We start from the raw sequence: 24,183 nt of genomic DNA on the forward strand, positions 1-24,183 counted from the left end.
ACTGTATGAGAAGGGGGCGTGGAAAAGATTGAGTATGCCTCTGATGTAAACACTGAGCAGTATACTGCGGTTACAATAAAACCTGTATCCTGCATTGAAGAAATATAATGAATGAGCTTTGAAGTAGGAAATGTCTAAACATGTAAATACACAATTATTTTATAGTGAGATATATTAACTCTTAAAATTTAATGTAAGATACTCACACCATTCTTGAATATGTGCATTACAGTGAAGAGTTACATACATTTTGAGCGACTGCAAAGTAATCTCCTCCGATGGTCACTTAAACAGTTTTTATATTGGGAAATGTACGTTCAACATCACACGATGTAATACGTGCATATTTGAAGAACGGAAAGTTACTACTTTTTAGTACATCAACTTCAGATGTCTTGTCGTGGCCTGATAGTACATCATTTATAATACGAAGGTTGTGAATAGGCAGAATTTTTAGCAATAATGTTTCTCAACTCACATTTCACTTTTTCTGAAATTAGTGAATTGTTATTTTGGATAACGGTATGTGATACTTTATCCACTATATTAAGGGCTTCTCAGAGTTGTAGTTTAGACGATTCTAACAGAATTATGCTTTTGGACACGATTTTAAAATTAGAATCAATGAACAGAATATCTTCCAATAGCTGTTCAGAAGGCAATGATTTTATAGCTGTAACAGCGGAACTGTCTGTGCTATTCAATGCATCAATTACCTCCATTATTTTGCTGTAATGTTCTGCATAATAATTAACAGCATCCAACCACGTTCCCCAACGGGTCAAGACTGGCTGCGGGGGTAAGGGTATTCCAGGGGCAATTATTTGGAACAGCAACACTCTCATTGTAGTATGTTTGATTGAATTCTTGTCTACACTGAACAAATGTTAAGTTTTGACTATTCCAACCACAGTAATGCAAAAAACAAGTGCTTACATAGGTATACATTAGCTGTAGCTGCTCTATCTATTTGGACCGGTCACATCTCTTAACATGAACTGCTTATACTACGTGACCGGGCGGTCGCTCACCTCATCTATACTACCGTACATCGGCAACCTGATTGCATACTGCGTGTGGCAATTCAACGAAGTCTAATAATTACTTAGAAACATGGCCTGCACCATACTTGAAAATAATATAGTATTTTCCAGCACAAATAAGTAAATATTCATTTTTATTCACATATTTTTAAGTACTCATTAACCCTCTGAGGACCGGGTACAGAAAATTACGTTGAAGACATGTGGAGTGTTTTGGCACCCCATTCGTTTCTTAGACAATATGGTTGTTTTCTTAATCGAAACATATTTTATTTAATTTAAAAGTGTTTAAAATACACAGCTGAATACTTTAAATCGTACCCAATATATTTTGCTGTCCCCTGAAAGCATCTTACATGTCAATAAAACAAAAATCACTAATGAGACTGTTAATGTTTTAAGTTTGTAGTATAAATATTTATACAATGTTTTATACAATTTTAAGAAAGAAACTTTTGTTTATTAGAAACAGCATTCAAGCTTCAGGAATCATATAAACCGAAATGTAAATTATAATTTTCCAGGCAGTCTCTCACAAAAATATTGAAAATGTCTCTAAAAGCAGCTATTTTATCACTGGCTTTTACGCGTATTGATAACATCAAGTCTCAGGAATATGAAACCAGAGAGTACATTGCAGAGGAGCCATACCTCAACAGTAAACATTACTATGTTTTGAAATATAAAAACAATAAATGGGGTGTCAAAATATTCCACCCGGTCCTCAGTGGGTTAAACTCCATAAGTACTAATTGAATGGAATTACGTAACAATAGACCAACCGACAATTTAAAAGATTGAGATATATGCACAGATCTGTTGCGGGCTGGATTATTTAACTCGGAAAAAATCAAGAATGCCATATCAGTATTTTGCTGCTATTTATAAGCAAAATTAATTTATTGCATAACGTTTATTTATTTATTTTGTTCTGCAATATTAAACCAACTGTTGATCTGTTATTAAAAATCGGTTAGCCCTTTTTTGGTATTGTATTATTTTTTGTAATAGTATGAATGTTACAATAGTTCTTCCTGTGTAACAGTTTGCGTAAAACAATCTACAAATTTCCCATTCTACGTTCTTATTTACTTGCTTCCAAATTAATAAAAAGTGTAAAAAATTTGTATTGGATATATAGTTTGGGTTTAAATATATTAAACACTTTTGAATCTGTATTCACTCTCAATTTTAATTTAATTTTTTTTTGTATTGGAATCCTCTCCTGACCACGAGTCTTACTCATCCAGGAGTGGGCTAGTTTGTTTTACATTGTATTAACTTGTATTCGTTTCAAACTTAGTAGCAATAAAAAATTTAATTCAATCCAAAATTCAACTCAAAATTTATGTCCTGCGTACTGTGTACTTAGCCCTGTTTCAATCAATAATTCAATATTGTATATTAGGTAGGGCAGTAATGGCAAAATTGACACTCCATAAAAGAATTATCAAAATTTGTCTATATAAACCTTTAGTTTACCGAACAAAATAAGTATTTCAGGAATTTGATGTATCAAATTTAAAACAAATTTATAAACAAATATTGCTGATTTACTTGCATAAAGATCACAACAAATTTAAATTTGATCCTCATGAATACTGTACGAGACAAAACTACAGCGTCTTTCTAAACACCCCGCCACACAAGTGCTGGATTAAAACAGCAGACATTTTGGACCCAGAAAATATAATGCTTTAATTAGAGCTTACCCAGAATTAAGTATACTTAGCATACATGGATTTAGGAAACAAATTAGATTAATTGTTTAATTGTCTTGTATTTTCTTAAGCAAATTGAGTTTAAAATTGAAGACATTATTACAAAAACAACCCTTGTCAAAATTGCTATTTTTCAGATCAATAAAAAATAAAAGAGTAACACATGGCAGCTATTCCCGTTCAACTGGTGTTTTATCCTTCTGTCTATTGCACTTGACTTGGCCGTTTTCTGAGTCTACAAACATTTAAAATAGTAGCAAATGTGTCGTTAACTCAATTTCATTAAAAATGACTAGGGCTGTTTTGAAATATAGTACTCATGTACTTTTTTATTTTCTATATTTGTATAAATATTATTACATGCTGTCTGTATTTTACCACAGTCTAGTATATACAGTCACGAAGCTTGAGTTTATGAGGGTACTAGGAAAAATAGACTGTGCAGGAACTATTTCGCACTGTCTGTAATGAGGCGATAGTAGCGATCCTAACGGTTGGCAACTATCTATGGATGCATATTTACTACGTATTGAGCTTGAGCTGTATATACTAGACTGATTTTACTATATATATATATATATATATATATATATATATATATATATAAATGTTATTGTGCTCTTTTCAATAATTTAAAATATTTTGTATAACTGAACTGAACTGCATCCGAGCACGAGTTTCTGCTCTTTCGTGCTGCAATGCCTAATGTAGCTGAAATCTAATGTATTAAATAAATACATTTGAATTTGATATTCTTACATAAAATGTTAAATAAAAACCAGATATATTTCAATGGTCAGTATTTCGAAAACAGGTTTTTCACGCTTGGTCTCTTTTTGCGTAACTCCGTCAAATTATACCAGCACTTCCTTAAGTTGCAGGACTTCCTTCAGTATATTCTGAAATATTTTATCACTAAGGTGCAAATATTTACTTAAAAACTAGCATTAATAGCAGTTACTATTACTCGGCCAAGGCGAGTGGAGCCGCGGGCGTAATGTGAACTATCGCTATGCGGTATTACGAACGCTGGAGCAGTAGCGCCACGGCTCCGGGCTGCAGGACTCCACTGGCCTTGGTCGAGTAATACTTTTTATCCACTCCACCCGTTATAAAAAAACACATAACATAAGTCCAATGTAATTTATTTTCTTAAGTTTAGTGATTATACCTATTCAATAATAACTCCAAACGATAGCCTTACAAAATATTTAATTAAATACGTTGCATGTCTACATTGACGAAGTCAAGCTTCTTTATCAAATAATATGAAATACAATAAAAATGTAAGTAACAATTTAATTTAGACGTCTGATGAACGAAATAGCAACTACAGTCTTGGATATATGTGTACTTGTGAATTTGAAATGCCGACAGACAGATGGCCTCCGTCGTTGGCGTGGCTGCATCAATCCTGCTGCACTGACTGAGAGCCACTCGTTGAAGATTTTAGTGAAAGGTTGTAGGTTGCCTTTTCCTCCTCGTTCATGTTTCTCCACATCGCCCCAGCTTTCTTGGCGAGCTCAACACACGACATGCCTTGCGTTTCCTTCCTCAGGTGGGAGAGGAAGTTCATGAAAGCGTTCAAGGGTCTTTTCGTTCGACGCCTGTGAGTATGCTTGCGGTATTGTCGAGAAGAGCCGTGATATCTCGCCATTTTATCTTTCTAGATTATTAAATTTGATAACGTTTATGGAGCAGAAATTTTACGTCTGTCCCGAAAGACTGCTAGAATTAGTATGTTGCTACAGTTACGTAAACAATGTACATGCGTCACAATTCATTCTCGTACGTGACTGATTATTATCTTGAGTGACTAGCATTAACTTGCGTGACATCTATTGAGCATATTATAGAACAAACAGTATTTTAATAATTAAGGTGTCAGGTTCAAAATACTTCTTATCCAATTCATATTATTTTCCATAAACCTCGAAAACATTATTGGAAGGTACTTTTTTGATAATATACTTAAACCTAGGAGTTAAAAAATCAATAAAAAAAGTCGAAAATTATTCTGAAAAGTTTCATCCTTCAACCATTAAGGATAACAAAAGAAGGCATAATATTTTGGATAAGATGCTGATGAACAATGCGGGTTTTGGAACTGGGACTCAGAGATTTTGAGGTATTTGGAACCAAAACAAATAATTGATCTTCTCTCTTCAAAAGAAACTACTTTTGTGTCTGTTTATACCTGAGTCACATAAAATATTAAGATGAAAAATATTAGTTACATTACTGAAAAAGTAATAAAATAATTGTATTATTATTAGAGGTCGGAATTTTTAGGTTTTAAAAGTTAATATTGTTCCTCGATATAGTTTATAAAATAGAAGCCATGCTCCCGCTTCTTTGACACGTCATTCTTGTCAGTCAGTATTTTCCTTTTGGTATCGTTAAAGGCCTCTAATCCTCTTAACTATCACTTACCAATTAGTGCATGGATTCATTATCCAGTCCTTGTGACTCTGTTGTCTATTATTACATATCGGACTCCTGTGGACTACGCTTAAAACCCTCCTCACGGGCACCACATCTATTCATCTACACTCAGTGTCATTCTTAACTTTTAGCACCTAAAATTCCGTGCTCTAGTTATCCCATTTTCGTTCTATTTTATTTCAATACCGGTAAGCGAAATGTTTTCTTTTCAAATAAAGAGTACGTCTTTATTCTAGGAATTCGATTAGAGGGAAACATTACATGAAGTAACTCACCCATTCTCCGCCGCACGGCGCACAGAGTCGAGAAGTTGTAGTTGCCGCTAGATAGCGTGAGAGTGGCGCCGATGTTGGAGGTGGGCATGAGCAGCTCGAGCAGTTCCGTCTCTGACAGGCCGAATTCGGAGCACGTGAGGAAGCTGGCCAGTCGCGCCACGGCCAGGCGTCCGTACAGAGCTTCCAGCTCGTCCAGAGCAGCCTCGATCCGCGGCTCTAGCGTCGTGACGCCTGCGTCAAACCACAATCACAATACAAGACGCTGTTGAATGTGAAGTCCATAGACAGAGGTTTCAATAATATACAGTACACAAAATGACAAATTTAGACATAATAATAATAGTAATAATAATAATAATAATAATAATAACATTAGAATGTAGATAATGTTAAAATACAACAATATTAAAAACACTTGACAAATAATAATTAAAATTCATTTAGCTAGACATGTTTCAGGACTTGCTGTCCTATCTTCAGTAGCTTTCTGAAATACGAAACAATGAAAAAAATTACTGAAGTATTACTGAGATATTCATGAAATACCTTACAATAAAGAATTAATAAGTTGTATGTAATTCTATATTATAAGATATTTAATTAATATTTCAGTAATACTTCAAGATATTTATACAGACGTGAACAAATTATTAGACTAAAACTTATTCTTGGAAACATAATATAATTTGTCATATCAACTTTCAGTATAATTCACAGAGTCTCTATTGTTGTAAATATGACTGTTTACATCTTCTGGTACATTTTCCCAGTGCTTAAGTATATTTTTTTCTGACAATGTTGGTACTACTGGTGTTTTAATTATATACTGCAGAAGCTATTCTCCCATGGCCTGCAAGAAGACCGGACATGAACGAAATTGAAAATCTGTGATCTTTACTGAAGAAGAAAGTGAACAAAAGAGGCTTACAACAAAACATGGACTCATTTAAGCACTGTCTGGTATCTGGCTAAATGATGCTGATATTCAAAGAAAGTGTCAAAACTTTGGTTTCCAGCATCCCTGACAAAATCAAGTGTTAATAAAGAATAAGGGAATGTTCAAAAAATATTATTAACCTCAAGACTCAATTTTCTATTCATTATATCTGTGCAAAATACATTTTTGTTCATTATTTCTACCGCTAAATTAAGCTTCGTTGAACATATAATTAATTTAGTCTAATAATTTGTCCACGTCTGTATCACAGGAACGTTTTGATTTAGCACAACACTTCACATAATCAATTCTCCTGCCATTTAGGGTCGACTAAATGAAATACAATTTTTACAGTCGATAGAGAAGACATCGAAGAATATGGAAATGTCATCGCCAGAATAACGACTTAAGTAGAGTTAAGCTGTTATTGCACCAGCTTTTCAATTATGGTCATACGGTAGCAAATAATATATTTCATAACAAGAGGACAATAATTGACTTTACTTCATTAATAAAATATTTCGAATACACGTAAACACACCTACATAGTATGCTTCTTACGGTGACGGCGCTGTGGTACGGATTTGTCATTGAGTTACACTGTAAGGATATCGTATGCGAAAGCTTACAAATATACCCGTAGATCAAAATTTTATATAGGCCCCCTAAATGTATAATTTTGTATTAATAAGCAAGTTTATCGATCCATATTTGTTATATTCTTATAAGTGAATATTGTGTATTACGTGACTTTTATGGTTCATTCTAACAAGAGTTATGTACTTGTTTTAACTCGCATATACCATTGTTTTTGGAGAAAAATTCTTTCCAGTACCGGGGATTGAACCCAGGCCCTCTCAGTTTGGAGTTCTGAATGCTCTTACTAACTGAGCTATGCCGGGATCTATTCACGGCGCCGGCCTACTTTTTGTTTTAGACAGTATGTCATTATACAGGAGCGCATATTAAATGACCTTTTTGATTCTTTCAACAACAGTTTGTTAAATCGTTAATATATAGCCTATAATTATATTCTTATAATAGAATATTGTGTATTACATGATTTTACAGCCATTCTAATAAAAGTTATTTATTAGAGATGAACAACGATCGAGAAAGCGAGACTGACAGCGCCCGCAAAGCCGAAAACCTGCACGACAATGCTGTATTATGTTGCGTCCTTGATGTAAAGACTTCCGAATCTTCCGAGACTCGATATTGATTAAGTCCCGAAGTCAATCGCCACAGTTGTTTATACCTGACTGAACTTTTACCTACTTTGACAACTGTTTTATATATATATATATATATATATATATATATATGTATAAACAATCAAGTAGCCTATTTGAAACATCATCTCTACCTTTCAGTGTATAATAATCTGGTCCCCAGTCTTTATTTAATTACTAGGCCCTTATTAAAAGGCTAGGAATTTTCTTTTCATATGTTTAAAATCAAGTTTGAAATCTCAAGTAAAAAGATATTAATATCATGTTTTATGTTTCTTAGAAATGCAAATATGTTTGAGAATTTTTTTCTATTTGTATAACCAGAACATTTTGATAACTAAGATACTGTTCTGTTTTGTCTTTTTGTCTCATTTAAACATTTATAATGTTATTTATTTCAATGATGTATGCTATTCAAAGTTACGAAATCTTTCCACGCCGACCAAATGCTATTTCGAGAATGACGAGCGAGACTCGAAGCGCAAGAGAATGGCGAGACGAGACCAGAAAGACAAATGCAACGAACACAGCGAGCGAGAGCGGCAGTTAATTTTGTTCATCTCTATTATGTAATTGTTTAACTCGTATTTAATATTTCTGGAGAAAAATTCGTTCCGGCACTGGGGACCGAACCCAGGCCCTCTCAGTATTTATCGATCCGCGTTTTGCAACGAATCGCATCCTATTGTACTGTTCAGGTCTCAGTCAATAAAAAAAAATTACTTTCGACAGACGGAACTCTATTTTTATCCGCTGAAGGAAGTAGCTATTGATGGTAATATGTGCGCCGTGATTACGCGGCATCTTCTTTGGCTTATCTGTAAGGCGCATAGTCTAAACACTCCTTCTCAGGGGTTTGTAGCTTATGCAGCAGCATCCCATCTCAACTTCCCGGAAAGACTGAACACTTCTCCATAGGAAGCTCAGAGGTTCATCATTGCCCGTATATAATCCCATTTCCTAAGATGAGTTGGTACAGATCCGAACATTCAGTTTGCCACAACTAAAGTGTCAACTGTGCTGTAATTAGTTAAAGTACGGTACAGTACTTGTCTTCGAGCAAAATTTCTACTTGAGTATTTCACGGTATTAGCCAGTCTGTCTCGAAATATAGATAGATAGATAAGTGCATTTATTGATGCATGATAAATTATACAAACTCATGTACACAAGATCCTTCGCACGAGCCCGTACGGCCATTCGTGCTGTAACTATGCACAGTTTGAATCTTCAAAGAAAACAAAAATAATACTACTGATAATAAAATAATAAAACAACAGTTATTATTATTAGTACCGTTATCATTAATTATCACAATTACAACTAATCTAACTTCAAACCAAATTTCACAAAAATAATAAAAAAATGAAATAAATGTAAGATATGAAAAGAGAGAGAGAAAAAACAACAGTGAAACATATATATATATATATATATATATATATATTTATTGAGACTGCACGAAATAAACCAACTAATAAATATAGAGGTAATACATAAAACGCGTACACACGCGATAAAATACAAATAGAAAAAAAAGACACAATAAATACAAAGATAATATTATCCACTAATTACTTCATCATTCCAACACTAATTAATAACTCTTTCCCTTATTTTCTCGGCTCCCTCCCCCTCGGCCAGTTCCACTCTCAACTGTCGAACTTTTGCCATAAATTTTCCCACACTGTCACAAAATTTAACGTTATTTAACATATTGTATGTTGCCAAGTGCCCCCTGCCAGATATAATGAAGGACTCTGGCAGGAATCGTTTCCTCAGAGCTTCTGTGGCTTCACACTCCGATAAAATGTGGTGTGATGTCTCGCCTTTACCGCAAAGAGGATATATTCTCGCGTCCTCTTCTTTGACGGTTTTAAGTGCCCTCCAGGCTCCTAGACGAAACCAGATTAAACCTAATATATACACGACCTTTATAAATAGAACCGACCTTACTCCATTGGATTACTGTGTGTGGGGTTGGCTTAAGAGCGAAGTCTACAAGCGCAAAATGGAAACAAAGGAGGAACTTTTTGCTCGCATTCTACATGCTTGTGTTCTAGTAAAGGAATGTCTGAATCAGCTCAGATCAGTAACACAACAGCTGTCTACAAGAACTGCAAAGTGCACTGAATTTGACGGCGGAATTTTTTAATATGTCCTGTAAAGAAAAGTACACAATTAAACAGGACATAAGGTAACAATATTTTAATTTACTATCACCTGCACTTTTCCCGTTCTCATTGTTTCGATTAGTTTTCTCCGAAACCGTTAAGAACAGGATATATGTTCATATAAACTTTTTTGTTCACAACATAGACGGAGAGAGAACCGTTTTCTTGGGGGGGGGCAAAGCAAAACCAAGAATCCCCATATAACGGGGTTTTGGGGACATCATTTACTTCTTCCCCTCGTTATAGCTTGATCGTGATACAGTATATCGAAATATGATCATTTAATAAAGGTATTTTCAGGGGAGCATGTTTCTTATATCCATATCCGCGATGTTTCGAACCGACCTGTATAGGGCTTGAACTATAGATCTACTACAAATTATAACCGAAGTCTAATATATACAGTCACGAAGCTTGAGTTTATGGCGGTTCTAGGAACAATAGACTGTGCAGGTACTATTTCTTATTGTCTGTAATGAGGTGATAGTAGCGATCCTAGTGGTTAGCAACTATCTATGGATGCATATTTACTACGTATTGAGCTTCGTGATTTTATATACTAGACTGTGGTATAACTTAAAACAATCTTCCTCTTTTTCTCTCCCGTACAGAGACACATGCATACATCAATTAACTTTTTTATATGAAGCTTACCTTCCTGAAGATATCATATGAAATGTAAACTCTAATTATTTAATTTAATTTCATCTTTAAGTTTACACATTATACAGGGATCATTTTTCTTTTTTCTGCATTGATGTGCTGTATGTTATTCATAATTCCCCAAGTGGTGACCTAAAACCTGCAGTCTTCTAACACATGAGTACAGGCTATTACAAAAGAAACATTTACAGTGCTTCCATTCCTCAAATGAGCTATAGAAATTCTTATACATTCAGAAATTTAAAATAAATATTATAGTTCTGACACATGATATGACGACATTAATTCATCAATTTAAGCACAGAAACTTAATCATAAACAAAAGTAAAAAAAAAAAATGAATTCAATATTTTCTAACGTTAATAGAAAAAAAAAAAGAGTTCAGCCAAATTTGGGGGGACAGTGCCCCCCATAACTCCTCCTATGGTACAGAATCACCAATATTATCACCCTTCAAATCATGTACTTTTCCTCCTGATTCAGCCTATATAAAGTCATTATTTGAAGTAGATGAATGATAAAAAAAAGTGAACTGTAATTTTTCCATTGCTAGAGATAACAAGGTTAGTGAAGTGACTTGATCCAAACGAGTAGGTAGTCTCTTAAATCCTTTTGAACCCGAAGACAGAGTGGACCCAGTTACAAATTACCGCGATCTCTATGTTTCGCTAGCAATGCAAAAGTTTCAACACATTCACTATTTTTCAAGGTTTTATTTCCGATCAAATGGACCGGATTTCCTTTGATCATGGATACAATAAAATTAGGTATATGAATTCTTTGGATCTCACCGGGATTTGGCTGGAGTTCGATGTAGCAATCCGGGCTTCTGAAGCGTTCTCTCTGAACCGGGGTCAGTTTGAGCGACTCTGGAGGCAGCGCAGTGGTGCCAACAATATGCACGTTGCGCGGCAGACTGATTGGCAGCCAGGACAGAGCAGCCACGATATCCGAGTCCAGGGGGTTGAGGTGATGCAAGTCGTCGATGAGAATCACAAGCAACTCGTTGGTGGCGGACTCCTCGAAGCGGCGGATTAGGGTCTGGAACCAGTTGTTGACGTACAGGGGGTCGAAGGACGCGTCTTTGGGCAGGAAGCCGTCGGAGAGGTGCAGCAGCAGGCACAGCTGCTGGCAGATGACGCGCAGCAGCTCCAGGTTGTAAGCGGAGCGCGGCGTGGCTCCCGAGAACCTCACGATGCGCAGCAGGCGCCGGCCGAACCAGGACTCGCAGCTGGAGTACACGGCACCGATGAGGGAGGACTTGCCGGTGCCGTGCGAGCCGTGGACCAGCACCGGGCCGTGGCGAGTGCCCGGCCCCGCCGTCTCGTAGCTCGTCACCATCAGAGTCTTGATCCGGTCCAGAGTCTCGGTGCCTGCCCAGTCCACGGCTTCCTCACTGCTCATGTGCTGCTGGCACAGCGCCAGGTGGCTCAGGGTCTCTTGAAAGACTTCCTGCACAAGCAAGTTTCATAATTGTAGGCATCGGCATCATATTCATAATCGTCGTCTAAGCAATAATAATTCTTCCTCGAAAGTAAGGAGAGAAATTTACATCATAAGCTCCGAAGAACGTCTTGTGTTCTAATAAAATTCTACTTTATAAGAAATTGCCTACTGAAAGATGTACTGGAAAGAATGGTAAACGGGAGAAGAGTTCGGAGGAGAAGAAGATATCAGATGATAGACGACATTAAAATATATGGATCGTATGCGGAGACTAAGAGGAAGACAGAAAATAGGAAAGATTAGAGAAAGCTGGGTTTGCAGTAAAAGACCTGCCCTTGGGTAGAACATTGTGAATTAATGAATGAAAGTACTAGGTATAAATTATAGATACAAGTATAGAGGTAGAGGAGACTGTTGTACCTTGAAACAATTTTCACGTTTTATTAATTTTTTTTTTTTAATTTTGGGAAATGAAATTTTTTAAATGAAAAAATTCTTGGTATAATTATTGAAGATTTCTTTACAACTTCCTGTATGTATTTTCCTGTTTTACAGATCTATTAAGGATGAAAAAATAAAATGAAAGGGTATGTAATGTGTTCGAAGTACAACAGTTTGTGTACCTTGGAACATACTCTCTGGTACCTCGGAACATATGGAATATAGGTGGAAATACAGCTGTAAAAACTGACAATCATATTTAAAATTTATTTGACATCATAAACCAGAGCAGGCTTCTCTGATTTAGATTTTATTTCCTGGATGAGCAATAACTGCTTCAACAGCTTTCTTCAAGGCATCCGTATCAATTGGGGGCCTCGTAACTCCAGACTTACTTCGTGACATGATCTTAAAATAAAAGAAAAACAAAAACTGATAGTATCGTGTACCTTGAAACATGTTCCATGGTACGAGATGTTTTGTGTTCAGAGGTACAAGGGGGTGCACGTTTAAACAAACAAGGTTCCCAAAACTAGAGATTCGAATAAATCATAGAAATTAAAATACGGTATGTTATTAGCAGGGAACGGATTTATATGGACTAAAAATATATGAAATATGTAAATATATATGTAGTTATTTTTACCAAAATATGGAATTAAATATGGATTTTTACCAAAATATGGAATTAAATATGGACTTAAAATTATAAAAAAATGACTATGTACGTTAAATATTGGTACATTTTAATCAAACTAAACAAAAAATATAATGGACGTACCTTATCTTCCAATGTAGTTTCAACAAAACACAATTTTTATTGTCTGTTACCATAACAATAGGTTACAAACATTTCTTTCAAGTGCTGAAAAGTGAATCTTCTTCTATTGTCTCTGAGGATAGATTTATACTGACTAAAAGAGCGTTCGACGTCACAAGAAGTAACTGGTACATAATTCAATTTCACAATGTCTGCTGGGGATAAGTCCAAGTTAATCTTCACTGTTGATTCACCACTCATCACAGCAACAACCTTTTGTAGTTCTTCATATCCAGGGTTTTTTGAAAGTACAGTGTCCACCTTAGCTCTTACTGCATCTGCAACTTTACCTCTACCACGATTCAGTTGTTCCACAGTACTATTTATAATTTCAAAACTTTCAGATAGTGAAAGGTGCCTATTTTGGAGACTTTTGAGCGTTTTTATGATGCATGAAAATGTATGCTGAATGTGAGCTAAGTCATTCTTCACACTTATGTCACAGGTAACTGTTTTCGCAGTATCAATTGAGACTGCATCTTCAGAGTCCAATGCAAGGAGAACATTGTTAATAGAGTCTATATGTTCGGCATAATATTCAACTGCTTCTAGCCATGTACCCCATCTAGTTAAAATTGGCTTTGGTGGCAATGGAATTTCAGGGTACATTTCTTTCAACACGTTAACTCTACTGGGAGCTTTGAGAAATACTTTTTTCACTGATGAAATCAACAAATCTACTTTAGGGAAATTGTCTCTGACCACTTCTGCCACACGATGAAATGCATGCGCCACACAAGTAAAATGAGTCAATTTAGGATATACAACAGATAATGCTTGTCCAGCTTTGACCATATAAGGGGCAGCATCGCTAATAAAGAATAACACATTATCGTACATAATACCCTTTGGCCACAGGATACCCATAGCTTCGTTGAACAGTTTAACTATAGTTTTGTTATTGCACTTTTCTAGAACATCACAATGTAAAAGAATTCGTTCAGAATATTGTTCACTTAACAAACCGATAACTACATTACCAACAAGTCTACCTTCTTTGTCGGGAGTCTCATCAATGGAAACCCAAATTGAACTATCTTTAATTTCATCTCTTATCTTCTGTATTGTCTTATCGTAGATGGATGGAGCATACGTCTTCCTAAGTGTTGACTCATCCGGGATTGTATGTTGAGTATATTTTTCAAGGAATTCCCTGAAGACCTTATTCTTTAGTTTGTAGAGAGGAATATCAGCAGAGATGAGAGAACGGCACAGGTCGATGTTAAACTCAGATCTTACATTCGATGTTGTTGGTTGTGTTAAAAACAATTGTCTCTGCTTGGAATTTAGTTGTTTGTTGGCCTGATGTTTACTAGTTGTAATGTGTTGTTGCACCAGGAACTTTTGTGTAGATGATACTGCACACTGACACAAATTACAAAATAATATTTTATTGTCAGTTGATAAACCATCTTCTTTAAATTCTGAAATGTAACTTGTTAGTTTTGATTTTAAATTGACTGAATGACGTACTTTTGGCATATTTACCGTCTTTATAGTATGATTTACAAAACTGAACCTATGTGTACTCTGACTGGCATTTAACTGTTGAGCTGCACAACTGAAGTCTGTTAAAAATTTTAAATTAAATTAATACAGTTTTGTAACTTACTTTCCCATTGTTGATAGGACTGCTAATTTTCAAATAACTCTGATGTTAAAGGGATTACTGAACATGTGTTTAAATCTCTATTGTTGAAATGTATTTTTAAAAGTTAATGGAATTTTGTTTTGTTTTATTGTTAAACCTAATATAATATGGACTGTTTTATATGAAATATGGAAAATATATGGAAATTAACGAAAATATGTACTAAACTCTAAAATATGGAAAAATATGGAAAATAAAAGTAGGATTTTTCAACCCTACACATTGTGAAACATAAAGATAATGCAAAATATAAATTATATTAGCTTTATAAGTAAATATGTATTTACATATAAATCCTTTCCCTGGTTATTAGTATTACTCACCAGATGATAGGGAACATACTGTACTTGACTGATAATAACAAATACAATTTGGTTTTGTGTTAGAAAACATATATGAATGAACGAAATAGTTACTTTTGGTATAAACAAAATGTTTCGTCCACAGAATTCACACTTTGCACTAAATCAAACAGAAACTACGACCAGAGCTACTTAGCGGCTTTCTCTATAATCTACTTCGGTTTGAGTCCTCTAGGTAGCAGCAAAAATTAAAAGAACAAAAAATGTTCAAAGGTACAGTATGCTGAAGGTACAACACTTTCCCCTACTATAAGGAGCTCAGGAGATGATATGACGCAGCGTCAGTAGGAGGACGTTACTACTGTTCGTCCGAGTGGTTATATCGCAGAGTCATCGAAACGGGGGAAATCATGTAACAGTTACTTACTTAGAGGCGCATTTTTCTTTAAATTATTTTATAAATTGTATAATATTACGTACCGGTACACGTCCAATTCGTAACATAAAATGTTTTCAGGAAATAGCTAAGACTGGCCAGCCACAAGCCTTTGCAGAGCGGCCAGCAGAAACAGGTGGGGTAAACCGAGATGCGACATAGACTAACTACTCGGACGGACAGTATCACGTGCGTCAGTACTGCGCCTCCCGAAAATATTGGTCGTCTCACCTAATGCACAGTAGGTTTAGTATAATGGACTTTTAACAGTTTAATTTTAAAGTAACTTATTTTCATCACTAAGACAATCAATAGCCTATATTATTTTGAAACCTTTTGTATATTTTAATTTAATTTTCTTACGGTACATTACTGAAGAATTTGATATTTAAGAGTAATTGAAGGATTCAGAGCCATAGCGGGCCAAGCGCCATTTATTAAAACAGAGAAAGCAAGAGTTAAAGTTAAGTAAATACCATAGTTTAATGACGATTGACATATCATTTAGTTTTAATGTGCATACTTTATATTACTTGCTATATGTTTCGTTAAATTATGACAATCACTTAATTTTAACCCTTGTTTTCTTCGTTTTTAATAAATGGCGCTTGGCCCACTATGGCTCTGAACCCTTCGATTTATCTACACACAAAAAATAGCATTGTATAATACAATGAATAAAACAGTATAATATACAGAATGAACCATAAGTGAAGTCATTAATTTCTAGGAGATATTCTTTGAAAGAATCAAAATCGAATGTTTAATATAATTTTACTCATTTTTGTTTACATTTTTGAGACGTGTATGATTTCAGAAACTATTGATATAAGGTTTATTTTAAATAATATATCATGTATGTTACAAGGTAGTTTATTTTGTTTTGAAATTAAGCATTAAGGCACGAAAGGTCACCCCTCCGTTGAGGACATATGTACCAACCTGCACGGTTTTGTTACGTGCTTTAATTTCCGGCTCTTCCTCCAGGCTCCTGTTGATGAGGGTCTGCAACTTGGCCGACACGATCTCACGGAACTTGCTTAGATAAGCTTCATGCTCCTCACTGTCCGGGTCCAATCCTCCGGGCTTCCACGGAACGCTACAACCAACAGAAACAAAACTTGCAAACCTCAAATTCCTGCCTCGTAACTCTGAAAGGATCAATCCGTACATTCACACACATATACTCGCTTAACTAACACGTACAGTCCGCGTCACCGCTTTTGGCGTATGAAATAAGTAATGGGAACGTTAAGTACTTGTGTTTTACCTTTGCTGCAGTCAGTCTGACAACTGTGTTTGACAAATGGGTAATGTGTCGTGCACAGGAAGTGGTACCATTCTCAGCTGCACTAGCAACATGCTCACAAACGGGGCTCTATATATCTAGGACACACGCCAAAAACCCTGGCGCCGGCTGTACCAAGGAGGTTCTGCTTGGTTAGAACGTGACGTTATAAAATAATAGATTTCGTCTGGAGCTGCTCCATGAAAGAGAAAATGTCAATAATGCGTGATATACGTAATTATTTTTTAAGTTTCATTCTGCTTATGGTTAAAAATATTTGTGGAATACTATTATGTACTAATGATCTGATAGGTTATTAACTTTCATCTCATCCTAATTTTGATTAATTTGTTGACTGATGTAATTTTGTAATAGGCCTACATTCTTTTAAACATTGATTCAACTGATCTGAAAGCTAAAATAATAACTTAAAAATGACCTTCAAATTTATGTTTTCCGTTGTTTTCCTAAGTCGCTAAATCAAGTGTTGGGTTGACTGCTAAAAGAATAAACCACGGACGTACATCTTCCCCCACACAAATTTGGCATTTTCCAAATGAAAGCCTTCAGAAATCGGAGCCATGGTTAAAGAATATTACCTACAGTACTCCAAGGAGAGTTTACTAGAATGTCACTCGCATAGCGCAAGGGATTGGAACCCTTTTTATGACGAATTCGGCGCCCACTCTTCCCGTTGGTTGTGCAGACTCTTACAGACCATTTATTTCATCTCTGTTTCTGTGCAACGTCACAGTTTGCGGTGAGCGGGAAAAGAAAGAACAAAAGGTTATAACTAGACAGCGGAAAAAAGTCAAATAAAAGTCATGTTTACGGTTTACAAGTACTGTACGCAAGAGAATGTGGCATGGGGTGTGCACGCTTCCCAAGTAGCTACAACACGGTACCGTCCGCAGAGAGCACCATGCGAACACCGCAAACAACTGCCACTCTGCGTTCTCAGTCAGTCCTCGTCCGTACGTGAACAGAGAACATTGAGATATGTAAACATATTATTCATTTGTGTTCAGTGAAGTGATAATAATGCCGAAGACAGATGTTAAAAACATAGAGTGTATTCTTTAATATAAGAATATGGTGTCCACATTTTTAGTAGTGATACTGGTGAAACAATTAAATGTGGGTTATGTATCTGTGCATTAAAAAATATAACAAAACAATCGATAGAACATCAATGTAATACACAGAAGCACATGAAAAATGTTACTCTATGTTAGAAGAAAATAAGGGTTCCGGCTCAAATATGAAATATGACTCCTGCCAGGATTCGTGTCGAATGATGATAAGTTGCAATATTCCATTCAGAACGTTGGACAATCCTCACTTTAAAGGGTTTATAGAAAATTACACAAAATATCAGGCACCTTCTGAATCATCGATTCGAAAACAGTTGTTACCTGCACGCGTCTCTAGCATGCCTACTGTGCTTAAGTAAACAACAACCCTCTGACTGGACAAACTACTCGCGTTGTAGTTACCTTCACATCCGAATGACTTTTTATCCGCTGTCTGGTTATAATATACTTTAATACTCTGACGTCCGCGACTAAGGTAAGCTCTGGCTGCAGCTTGAAGAATTTAATCCTTCATGAGAACAGAGCAAGTCTATTAGACTTAATTCACGTTTGGTTGATTATTATTATTATTATTATTATTATTATTATTATTTGTGTGCAAATTATTGTAGTTTTTAAACTACTCTCTTATCAGTTCACCCTCGACAAAGAAGCACTACATATAAGTATTATACGCATACGCGCGCACACACACACACACACACACACACACACACACACACACACACACACAAGAATACGCTCGTTTTTGGTGTGTGATTTTATCCCGCCTACGGTGTAAGGTGTACGCCGTATGTTGCAACGGCTTAGACAAGACTTGTCTAGCTTTAGGGAATGAAAGTTTGCCAATTGTCATTACGATTACTATCTCTCATCCTCTCTCCATACAACGTATACGTCGATTCTTAATATTTACCTAAGAGTCCCCTGTGGGATTACCCAGTGAAAACTGATATCAATGTACTGTCTCAGACGTTGCCCGTAGTGAACCATAGGTGATGGATCTTCCTTAGAGTGCAATGATAATGGAGAAATAATGTAATTCTAGTATGAGAAATCGGAATACCTCATAAAAACTTGTACCAAGCAACAGTTTCGTCACAAAATTTAATTCCATGCGGTGAAATCATTGGGGTTTGAAGAGAGGTCTGTGGCAGGGAAAGTTAAAACTTTAACCTTTCGATTAACGGTTCACCTGACAACATATTCATGACGTCCTCAGCATCTATTTCGACTGTATTATGAACTGGAATACGCAAATCAGATATATTTGTAGAAAAGTTTTTCTATCATGCATTTTTGAAAATCCTGGAAAATTTCCTTCCTACTAAACTCAAAGAAATTCTAGTACAGACCCTTGTAATGCCTCACTTTGACTACTGTGATGTTTTATATACCTACCTAAGTGCTGAACTTTCTCAAAAACTTCAACGTGTACATAATGTCTGAGTCCGATTTATTTTCAATATCCGCCGACATGATCATATATCGGAATATTTTCTACGACTCTTTTGGCTCCGCTCGCAAGATAGACGTTTAGTACATTCTCTTTGCCTGCTATATCGAATTATACATGATTCCACACCCAACTACCTTGCCTCTCGGTTTACTCTCCTAGCTTCACACCATAATCGTAATACACGTTCACACCACAATCTGTTGCTATCAATACCACGTCATCAGACATATCTGTACTCAAGTTCTTTCTGAATAGCCATGGCCCGCTCCTGGAATTCGCTGCCGCTGGAAATCAGGGGTAGTCTTTGTCCTCAGTCGGTTGAAATTACGTTGTTTAGAAATATTTTAAATGCACAGAATTAGTTTTTTAAGATATTATTATTATTATTATTATTATTATTATCATCATCATCATCATCATTTTAAACAGACATCACTTTGTTTTTTCCATCAATACTAATATCTAGGTAATTGTCATTGTCCCAATGTAACCTATGCTGATTATACTATTGGTACTCTTCCTTTAGTTGTGTGATTCTGATTATATTCATATGTATCAATTCTTTTTCTTTAAGTTAATACTTGTATACCAGAATGTATTTCCTGTTTGTTGTTATATTCATATGTATTCAATCTCTCTTGTTTATTTATTATGATGATGATGATGATGATTATTATTATTATTATTATTATTATTATTGTTATTATTATTTTAAGTTAATACTTGTATACCTGTATGTATTTTTCTGCATGTGTTTTGATCCTGGTTGAGTGGAAGAAAAGGCCACATGGCCTTAATTCTGCTAGGAAAAATAAAACTACTACTACTACTACTACTACTACTACTATTATTATTATTATTTATTGTAACAATTCTACTTTTTATTAGCCCTGTCACTTGTCGGAATTCTTCTATAAGGGAGAAATCGCGTCAAACGACAAATGTTGAAACTATGACAGGCAAAAAGAAATGCTAAACTAACAAAGTTACATGATTAAACAAATGAACAGAGTTTCATAACTAAATTGGAAAAGTTACATGATGGACTACAGGAAAAGTTACATACACTAGAGGCATCACAGAAGAGCCATTAGAATAACTAAAAGAAGTTATTTCAACTGGAAGATTTCATCCGAGAGACCAGTCGACAAGATGTCTCTCTCTGTTCCCGTCACAAATCGAGGCCAGTGACGTCACACCATAGAGATAAGGTACGACAAAATATGACAGAAGAGGAAATGAAAGAAAAAGCAAAAGAGACGGGGAAAAGATTGGACTGTCTCATTTCATAGTGTCATTTTTCAATACCGGTACCATATATGTTGAAACACAGTATCTGCAATCATAAATAAAAATAATATGATGAAAAAAATTGGGTTTCGAAATCGTGCGGTAAAATCTAATTCATCGGAAATTTAGAAACTGTCTATACATTACAGAATTAGGACCATATTGTTAGAAATCCTTAAAGGATAGTCTATTTTATTTAGTACACGCTACATGGATAGATCAAACTGAACAAAGGAGCAACGCGAAAAAAAATCTCCTATATGTAGATGCAGAAAAAATAACTAAGGAAGAGATTAGTGAAGTGCTTTGTGTGGATTGTGATATTGTATGGGACAGAAACATGGACACTGCGACGAACTGAAAAGCAACAGTAAAGTTATGGTTTTACAGTGCAGTGAATAGTTTCGATCAGTGATAATTTATAGTGTCAATGATATATGTTCTATAGACTAGTGTCAGTGAAATGTGTTATAAACACTGTCAGTGAAATGTATCATAGTGCCAGTACAGTGAGTAAATGAGAGTAAAGTGAAAGATTATTATCAGTACCAATGTGAAACTTATGTAGTGCCTACACATATGTAGGCTTTAATGTAAAATTAGGTTCACTTATTAATTAGGTTATTTTATGTATTATTATTAATTTATAGTGTCAATGAAATATGTTCTTTAGTGTCAGTGAAATGTATCATAGTGCCAGTACAGTGAGTGAGATGAGAGTAAAGTGAAAGATTATCAGTACCAATGTGAAACTTACGTAGGGCCTACACATGTGTAAGCTTTAATGTAAAATTAGGTTCACTTATTAATTAGGTTATTTTATGTATTATTATTAATTGTAATTATTATGTATAATTGTATTATATGTTCTAATTGTATTCTGTATCTAATTGTATTGTGTATTGTTTATATTGTGTGTAACACTGCCACCGGGTGCTTACCCACTTATAGCGTAAATTAAATACATACTGCACAACGACTAAAAGTATTTGAAATGTGGATATGGAAAGGAATGGAGCGTGTGAAATGGACAGAAATAAAGACGAAGCTGTGCTAGAAAGAATGGGGCGAAGAAAGAATAATGCTGAAACTTATCAGGAAGAGAAAAAAATAACTGGGTCACTGGCTAAAAAGAATCTGCACTATAGGCATCCAACAAGGAAAACTCAGAGCGCAGAAACCAGCGAGCGTGACTGTCTCGCGCAGATGACGTATGCTCCCGTTCCCAGCATGCTCTCACGCCTACTGCAGGGGAGTAAGAGGGGTATAGCATGCGCGCCGCTAGGAGTCCGAGCTGAGTTTTGCTTATAGGATACCTATAGAAAGGATGGCGAACGGGAGAAAAGTTCGGGAGAGAAAATATCAGATGATAGATAACATTAAGATATATGGATCGTATTCGGAAACTAAGAGAAAGAAAGAAAAGAGGGAAGATTGGAGAATGCTGGGTTTGCAATGAAGAACCTGCCTTTGAGCAGAAAATTTTAAAATGAATGATTACAGATGTAGTTAACCTCACATGAAAAAATGAGTCTGTAGCTTCTATGCTTAGCAGAAGTGAAACTTCTTAATTTTCAAATGCGTAGTAAACTTTATAATTTATTGTTCGTGCAATGAAAGACAATAAATTAGGTCTAAATTTAATATAGGCATACTTTTATGCGCCATAGTTTTCAAAATATAAAAACAAAACAACTGAAAAGGTACAGGGGAAAGATCAGGTTCCACCAAAAGTTAAAAGCTAGTTATTATTACTACCAGTAGGTAACTAGCGTATGAGTATATGATCATGTTAAATATTACTGGGTATAAACGATTAGTATTCGAGAAACATACAGTCAAAATTTGAGCACTGTATAGAAAAACGTTCAGGGTCGAACTTACAATTTTCTCTCCTAAAACATTTGCTTTATGAGACTTTGATCTTCTTTGCCAATTGCATGATGGTAACTAAAATTAGACTTAATATATGAAGCACGCCAAACTAAACTGATTCTTTATAAATAGCTTTTCAAGTATTTGATGAGTAATTTAACTTTATTTAAAATCTGTGTATAATGGTGAACTTCAATTGAAGGGTTCAGAACCATTGTGGGCCAAGCGCCATTTACTAAAACCTTAGAAAACAAGGGTTAAAATGAAGTTATCACCATAATTCAATAGAAACATATAGCAAGTAATATAAAGTATATACATTAAAACTAAATGATATGTCAGTCTTCATTAAACTATGGTATTCACTTAACTTTAACCCTTGCTTTCTCCGTTTTTAATAAATGGCGCTTGGCCCACTATGGCTCTGAACCCTTCAATTTAATTCTAAATCACTGACACCAGTTGGGTCAGACATTGCACTCGTCTATTGTTCGTTGATTTTTGGAGGTGTAGGAACATTTACTAAATCGTTAACACTTTATAACTGAACTGTAGGAGGAAGGAAATGTATTCATCCTTGGCCTGAATTCTCGCACTCACTTCAGTCTACTCTTTTTCGTTTTTAAAATGTTCTACATAAGCCAATTACTGTACTGTGAATGACATCTTATTTCTTAAAGTGTTTATAAAGTAGAATTTATTCATTCATAGTGTTCAGCTCCAGGGCAGGTCCTTCAGTCCAAATCCAGCATTCTCCAATCTTTCCTCTTTTCAGAACTCCTCTCAGGCTCCGCATATGAACCATGTATCTTTGTTGTCTAACATCTGATATCTTCTTCTGCCCCGACCTTTCTTTATGTTCACCATTCCTTCCAGTGCATCCTTCAGTAGGCAGTGTCTTCTTAGGCAGTGAACCAGACAACTTCTTTTTCTCTTTCCTGATCAGTTTCAGCATCATTCTTTCTGCACCCACTCTTTCTACAGGGTTGTTTTCGATTTCTGATAACGAATTTGAATGACATCATGTGCGTCAGGAATAACACCGACAGTTGAATTGTGGCGAGAGGTGACAGACCAGTAGTGCACGGTGTATCATAGTAGCAATGCCCAAGAAAATCGAGCCTTTTTGGGAGAGATACATAACAACTCTTTCCGATGCCAAGTACAGTTACGTGAAAACCATAGGAGCCTGCAAAAACGTAGTTTCGTTACTTCCAACAAAGGCATCTTGTGTGTACCTAATAAGACTGGCAAAGCTCGGATAGGATTAATTCCAATGTGAAAAGGCAAGCAAATCCACCTCCACCACAAGTCGCCGCACCCCACGAGATGATACAAATTAATTCCATTCGAGCTTTACCAATCTTATTAAGTACACAGAAGATGCCTTTCTTGGAAATAACGAACCCTCGTTTATTGCAGGCTTCTTTTATTTTTACTTAACTGTATTTGGCATTGGAAAGGGTCGTAATGTACCCCTCCCAAAAAGGCTAGATTTTCTTGGGAATTTCTGCTGTGAGTCGCCGTGCACTCTGACTATGAGATCACTCACTACTGGTCTGTCACCTCGCGCCACAGTTCAGCTGTCGTG

At 35.6% G+C, this 24,183-nt stretch overlaps 1 protein-coding gene across 5 annotated transcripts in view; it reads right to left on the reverse strand.

The window, feature by feature from the left end:
- The window catches only part of LOC138701339 (protein qui-1), a 1,858,863-nt gene that overhangs the window by 117,103 nt on the left and 1,717,577 nt on the right, over nucleotides 1–24,183 (reverse strand). For all 5 annotated transcript variants that reach the window (XM_069828122.1, XM_069828123.1, XM_069828119.1 and 2 more), the window contains 3 exons: nucleotides 16,529–16,685; nucleotides 11,282–11,942; nucleotides 5,485–5,715 (listed from right to left, as the gene is read on the reverse strand). In XM_069828122.1, the coding sequence (XP_069684223.1) occupies nucleotides 5,485–5,715; nucleotides 11,282–11,942; nucleotides 16,529–16,685 (1,049 nt within the window). The remainder of the gene's footprint in view (nucleotides 1–5,484; nucleotides 5,716–11,281; nucleotides 11,943–16,528; nucleotides 16,686–24,183) is intronic.

The sequence above is a fragment of the Periplaneta americana genome, chromosome 6 (genome assembly GCF_040183065.1).
Source record: "Periplaneta americana isolate PAMFEO1 chromosome 6, P.americana_PAMFEO1_priV1, whole genome shotgun sequence".
In the NCBI taxonomy this organism is placed as follows: domain Eukaryota; kingdom Metazoa; phylum Arthropoda; class Insecta; order Blattodea; family Blattidae; genus Periplaneta; species Periplaneta americana.